The sequence below is a fragment of the Ambystoma mexicanum genome, chromosome 3q, assembly GCF_040938575.1.
Source record: "Ambystoma mexicanum isolate Mex_15411 chromosome 3q, UKY_AmexF1_1, whole genome shotgun sequence".
Lineage (NCBI taxonomy): Eukaryota > Metazoa > Chordata > Amphibia > Caudata > Ambystomatidae > Ambystoma > Ambystoma mexicanum.
The window spans coordinates 407,896,259-407,903,378 of NC_090926.1; the positions used below are offsets into that span (position 1 = coordinate 407,896,259).

A 7,120-nucleotide genomic window follows, 5' to 3' on the forward strand; every position below is an offset into this window, starting at 1 on the left:
ACAGACGTGGCAGTGGATATGCGTGAGGTGGCAATGGCAAGTGGATGAGTGCGAAGGGGCAATGACTGTCAATAGGATGTGTGAAAAAGGTGCATTTGCACACACATTTCTCAGGGGCACACATCTTGTCAGTGTTTGGACCATCCCGTTGACTGGCCATGCTAATCCCTATGGCCATTCCCACCCACTTCCTGCTCCTCCCATCCCAAAGCACAATCCTCGGATCCCTTTGAGCTAACTTGATCATTATCAGACTTTGTGCTTTAAGTGCCTGCTGGTGTTTTTTCAAAGCAGTCAACTGAGTTCAATACTAAACGTGCCACTCTTTAGAAGCGCTATGCATGTCGTTGACTGAAGGCTTGTTAAAAACCAGCATTGGCAAAACCAACTCTTGGCTTGTGTGCAAGTATTACACACCATTGATGTCTAGTTCATACCGCTGCAGCAGTGCCTCGCCAATTCCAAAACAGTTGGCTTTGCCCAATACTCTTTGCCTTTCATCCCAGTTTGCTCATGTCTGTCCCTTTGGATGGTAAAGGGCATGACCAAAACCAAGCTTTTATTTATTAATTGGACATTTGTATGGCGCCTGTACAGTAGGAAGTGTTTCCTGTCGCCACAAGGCGGTGGGAATAGGTGGAAAACAACTGTCCTATGCCTTGTGACATTCGGAGCAGCCAAGTGCGGTATCGGGGAGAAGGGCACATCGATTTAAGAGTGTTGCCAGTTTTTTTTTTCTTTTTTTTTTTTTTTTACGCTACTTACCTTGTACTGCACTTTCCCCCCCCCACCTCCTCCCCCTGCACTTTCTCCTTTTCGCCTTACCTCTGCACTTGCGCGATCTGAATGACACCTGGCCTAGTAGGATCGTTTGTCTGTCTTCCCCTTGTTTCCCTCCCTCCCTGCCTCGTCGCGCCTTGAAACACTTGTGTATAGGTGCGTTACAAATACCATATCATATCATATCATATCATATACATGGAGCAATATTCCTTATTTGAGATTTGTGTGGGTGTTTCCTAAGATGGATTCTCCTTAAATCATTTTACACTGGAATAGCTTTGATTTTTACACATTTTCAGTCAGTTGTTTATGTTAAGGGAGTGGCGAGACAGTCCTTAATTGTGCACGGTGCAATGCAGCACATGTACATTGTGCTTCCTGGAATATACTGAGATTCCTGGTATCGTCAGAATAGCGAGAGCCTTACTGTTTATGCAAACTATGTAATGGTAAGTAAGGCCATCCCTTTTGTATAGATCAGTGTAAAAAAGAACCTGGTCGCATTGCATGTCATTAAGACCCAAACGTGGCACAAAGGGCCCCTCTTTTGCCATTAGTAATGTCCGAGACACACAGCCCCGGTGCTGTGCTGTTCCATTAATGCAGCACCCGGGCCTTGTTGTGTGTCTCGTGGCTCGGCCTGGGTGCTGTATTAATGGAACAACATGCCTGAGAGTCTGACAGCTGCAATCACGCATATCACTTCAAGTGTACTGATATGCTTGATTGCGGCCGTCATCAGGTTTGTAGGTCGGACACTTCACCACACTGCATTATATAACCTGATGAAAAATAACAAACAGCAAAAGGTGAAATGTCCCATTTCGGTACTGCAAGTTCCCGGGAAAATATTTGTATTGGTTCTTGGAGTTTAAAACAGGCACACCTTTTAACGTTTTCAAAAACACTATTAGAAGAAAAAATCCTCTCTTGGTTTTGTGTGTGTTGATTTTATTAAAAGACAAATGCCACTCATCCTGTGCAATTTGGGTGGTTATGCAAAGCCAATTTAATTAAATATATGTTATGTTATGTTGCTTGGCATTTGTATAGCGCCTTATGTATCATTGGTATGATCTCAAAGCGCTGGTAGATTGAATGCCCTTGGGAACCATAGTTCAAGTCAGTAGAGAAAGACAGTGTTGTACGGTGCGTGGGTGCAACGGATATGTGTGCAGCTGGTGTAGTGTGCTTATTTATCCTTGGTATGCTCATTTCTGGTAACGTCACATCCCATTGCATTTGTTGATGAGTCCCCTCACTTTAATTTTTAGGACTTGACCCCTGCTGAGTAGGGTTTATTCACTCAGCTTGGAGGAGAGCTGCTGGGCATGGGCAGCCTGCCCTTCCTTGACCTGCTGTCCCGAGACTAGTCTCTGTCAGTCAGAAATTGCGTGGAATCGTGAACGAATCAGAAGACCCAGTGAGCCCGAGCCTGCTGACTTTGCCATTGGGGCACTGTGACCGGTGTGTGCAGCCCGCGGGTGCTGAGTGCTTCTGCCTTCTCTGCCAAACAATAAGGTAAGTCTGTGTGTTGCTAGCATGTATGCTATAGTATGGATTGAATAACTTCTAGGCTCTTCGAGTTTTGTCAGATAAGCCACAGTGAGATAAAATCATGTGTCCAGGATCACACACTTTGTGGTGAAGTTGGCATTTGAGACCAGTCTGTAACTCAGGTAAGCAAATATGGTCTCATGTCTAATTATTAGAAATGTGAGCTTAGGATTGGCTTTTAAGAATACTCAGTTGTATAGAAATTACTTAAAAAGTGCAACACAACAAAATCCATGCATTACATATTGAAATGTGTTAAGCAAAAAGAGTGTGCTCATGTTCCTCTTGAGTAGAATGGACACTTGGACATGATGGGACCCCAGGATAGAAAAGCCAGGTTCTTCATATCAAAGTATTCCTTTCAGTCAGTCCTGATGGGTTTTTGGAGAGTGGGTAGGGGATGTTCACTTTCCTGCCCCTACTGAATTTCAGGGACAGACAGTCAGTGTGACCCATTCTCTGTGGTAATGTCGGGACATGTATATCGAATGTGTCATAACACAAGGTAAAGAAGACTGGCCCGGCCTGTGCTCATTTGAGTTGTTTCTGCCATTTAATAGGCACATCACTTCCAAATGGTGGCACACCTAATTTCGGTCACATATATTACTCATTTATTGGTTGGATAAATGTTGATGTTAACTTGGACTCACCGAATGTGGTTGGCATTATTTTTGTGCATTCTGGACATTTTGAATATGGCTATTACATTGCTTGCGTGTACATGACGTTATTTCTGGTGTTGTTGTGATTTATATATGTGTAACATATGATGATGAACAGGCCCTGATGAAGGATTCTGTCCGAAATACATAGGCCTTCCCATTAAGCACCTGCATTGAGAGTAAATATCAATAGGCTAAATTGCTTGAATAAAACTACTACTATATGAAAAACAATCATTGAGCAGGAGATTTCTTATAACTATTGAGACGGAATTTATCATTCACTTGAAGAAACCACTTCCTTGTGGATATAGGAGTTCAACCTGCACCGCTGGCCTCACAGCCAAGGTCCTTGAACATTGCACATCACTTACTAAGCCATTAGCCAAAAAGTCACAATCTCAGTTTCACCAATGATAGACTACTGCAATGTTTGCTGGCTGGGCTGGGAACCTTTCATGATGTCTAGCTGAGTACTGTTTTGTTTATGAATCCAAATTTATCAAGACACTGAAAAGTTAAAATAATGGTGTCTTGTTTAATTTAAGGAGAGAGAGAGTATAGAAGATGCCTCCAAAGAAACTGTCAGGGGCTCAGAATCGGAAGCGACATGCTCAATTTGAATCTGATTTTCAGAAATCTGCAAAATTGATGAAAACATTTTTGGGTCAGTCAGAGGACAATACTGTCAATACAGTGCAAATAGTGAGCAGTGCACAGCCTGGAAATGATGCAGAATCATCAGATTTACCATGCAGCTTGAGTCCAAATAATGAGGACAATACAGTGCAAATAGTGAGCGGTGCAGAGCCTGGACATGATGCAGAATCATCAGATTTACCATGCAGCTTGAGTCAGAATACTGAGGACAATACAGTGCAAATAGTGAGCGGTGTGCAGCCTGGAAATTATGCAGAATCATCAGATTTACCATGCAGCTTGAGTCAGAATAATGAGGACAATACAGTGCAAATAGTGAGTGGTGCACAGCCTGGAAATGATGCAGAATCATCAGATTTACCATGCAGCTTGAGTCAGAATAATGAGGACAATACAGTGCAAATAGTGAGCGGAGCGCAGCCTGGAAATGATGCAGAATCATCAGATTTACCATGCAGCTTGAGTCAGAATAATGAGGTATGTGGCTCACCTGAAAGGAAGGAAAATACAGAAGAAGAATCTATGCCATATGAAAATGAACAGGACTCTGAAAAAGAGCCCAACTCACCCGCAGAAGGAACCAGCAGTAAAGCAAATTATACATCAAGCTTTGATACATCAGATCCTGCTTTGTGGCCAGAGGTCCTACGTTCTGCTGATATAGACCGGATCATTTTGAATGGACCAAGTAAAATCAAAGCCATGAGATTCCCAGTGAATAAACAGAAGCAACGCTTCTCGTTATTACACTGTCAAAGAGTGCATGGCAGTGGTGAGATGATACATAGACCTTGGCTCATTTACTCAAAATCAGTTGATAAAGTATTCTGCTTTTGTTGTAAAATATTTGATAGGGCTGCAAAATCAATGCTTGCACTTTCTGGTTACAACTGTTGGCATAACATTGCTGATGCTCTAAAGAATCATGAAGTGTCAAATGCTCATTTTATCGTATACTCAAAATGGACAGAAGCAGGGTATAGACTCAGACAGAACAAGTGCATAGATTAAGAAAACCAGCGGATAATTAATTCAGAAATCGCTCATTGGAGAAATGTGCTTCAACGTTTAATTTCTATTACTCTCTTCCTCGCAAAGAATAACTTAGCTTTCTGGGGCTCATCAGATAAGTTGTTCACTGATCACAATGGCAATTTCCTAGGTTTGGTAGAGCTCCTTGGCAAATATGATGATGTAATGCGTAAGCATTTAAAAAACGAGTAGTTCGTAAAGAAGTCAAAGATCATTACTGCAGCAAAAGAATTCAAAATGAATTGCTCGACATTATGGCAAGTAAGGTGCTTGAGAACATATTGATGCGACTCGGCAAAGCAAAATTCTACTCAGTTATCATGGACTGCACTTCTGACATTAGTCACATAGAACAGATGTCACTGACGGTGAGATTTGTTGATGACAGTGAGGGACAAATCAAAGTAAAGGAACACTTTGTCTGCTTTAAGCCTGTGGACGACTCTACTGGAAAAGGCTTAACTGAACTGTTTATAAATATCCTGAATGAAAATAAAATAATGCTTGAACACTGCCGTGGTCAAGGATATGACAATGGCGCAAACATGAAAGGCAAGCACAGTGGGTTTCAGGCTAGAATTCTTGCTCTTAATCCAAGAGCATTTGTTGTGCCTTGTGGCTGCCATTCCCTAAATCTGGTTGTATCCGATGCAGCATTGTCATCTTTGGATTCAGTAACTCTCTTTGGATTACTACAAAGAATATACACTCTTTTTTCTGCATCTACTATTAGGTGGAAAGTCCTCACAAATAATGTTAGAAATCTCACTGTAAAGCCGCTAAGTGACACCCGTTGGGAGAGTCGCATTGACAGTGTGAAAGCAGTAAGGTTCCAAGTGACTGACATCTATGACACACTAATGGAATTAGCACAGTTAAGCAAAGCTGATGCTGGAGTCAGACATGAGGCCCAAAGTCTGGCTAACCAGATAACTGACTTCAAATTTCTGGTTTCTCTTGTAGTTTGGCACGATATCTTGTTTCAGATTAACATTGTGAGCAAGCCATTACAAAATAAGTCAGTGGACATTGTGACTGCTACTTCTTTGATGAAGGGATGCATTCAGTTCTTTGTAGCCTACAGAGACAATGGATTTGAAAATGCCATCATTGCTGCCAAAGAAATGGCAGCTGACCTAGGAGTTGAGCCTTCCTTCAAGGAGATCCGTATTCGTCAAAGAAAGAGGCAGTTTGATTATGAGGGCAGAGATTATTTAACACAGACCCAAAGCCCAGAAGAAAAGTTCAAGAGGGAGTTGTTTTATGTGCTTGTTGACACAGCTCATGGTTCAATTGAAGAAAGGTTTGGACAAATGAAGGATCATGAACAATGCTGGGGCTTTCTGTATGACCTTAGCAAGCTTCCTATGGACAAAAAAACACTATTGGAGCATTGCACAAACCTGCACCAGTCACTAAAACATGGTGAATCTTCTGACATCAATGGTATGGACCTTCATGTTGAATTGGAAAATATACGCTACATGTTACCAAGAGGGACAGTTACACCACTACCAGTTCTCCAGTATATTCATGATGCTAACCTGAAGAACATTTTCCCAAATGTCTGGATATCATTGAAGATTCTGCTCACTCTGCCCGTCACAGTTGCAAGTGGTGAGCGCAGCTTCTCCAAACTGAAGCTCATTAAAACATACCTTCGATCAACAATGGCCAATGAAAGACTGACATCGCTTGCTATTTTATCAATTGAAAATGACATTGGCCAATCCCTGGATCTATCCGACGCTGTGCTTCAATTCGCAAGGGCAAAGTCAAGAAAAGTTACTTTTTGAACACATAATACAGGTAACATTCTAAGACTGTCACCTAGTGTCTAGTGTATGTATTTTCTATTGCATTTGTATTTCTATCTGGTTCTTAATGAAGTACCCTATTTACAACACTTGTAACACATTTTTTGGTTGTCATTTTTTAGGTGAGGTGTCGGGGGTGAGGGGGCGCCATGGATGCTTTCCGCCTGGGGTGCAATCTGGTGTAAGACCGGCCCTGCCGACGCGTGGGCATAGCAAGTGTGCTATGTTTTATCGGGCAGCGTCTCCTGCACACCTGTATCGCTCAACACAGTGGCCTTGTCCTGCAAGGCTTTTGCCGCAGAGGGTCCGTGCCTCGGTTCTTATAGGCGCAGCTGCATGGACATAGCAAGCGTGCTACGTTTCATCGGACAGCGTCTTCTGCGCACCTGCGTCATTCAACACTGTGGCCTTGTCCTGCAAGGGCTTTGCTGCAGAGGGTCCATGCCTCAGTTCTTATAGGCGCCGATGCGTGGACGTAGCAAGCATGCTTAATTTCGTCAGGCAGCATCTCCTGCGCACATGCGTCGCTCTACATGTCAGCCTTGACTTATGAGGGCTTTCCTATGTCGGAACATCTGTTACATGTGCACTCTGATGCATGGATGG

General features: G+C 42.8%; 1 protein-coding gene across 1 annotated transcript; it reads left to right on the plus strand.

Annotated features, from left to right (window-relative positions):
* Positions 1–4,951: 4,951 nt before the first annotated feature.
* Positions 4,952–6,493, plus strand: LOC138447983 (zinc finger MYM-type protein 1-like). Its single transcript, XM_069604509.1, has one exon. It carries the CDS (start codon positions 4,952–4,954, stop codon positions 6,491–6,493), a length of 1,542 nt encoding a protein of 513 aa, XP_069460610.1.
* The last annotated feature ends 627 nt before the right edge of the window (positions 6,494–7,120 follow it).

Excerpts from the sequence above, each read along its gene's own strand:
- LOC138447983 (XM_069604509.1), top strand. The coding sequence starts at position 4,952 with ATGGCAAGTAAGGTGCTTGAGAACATATTGATGCGACTCGGCAAAGCA.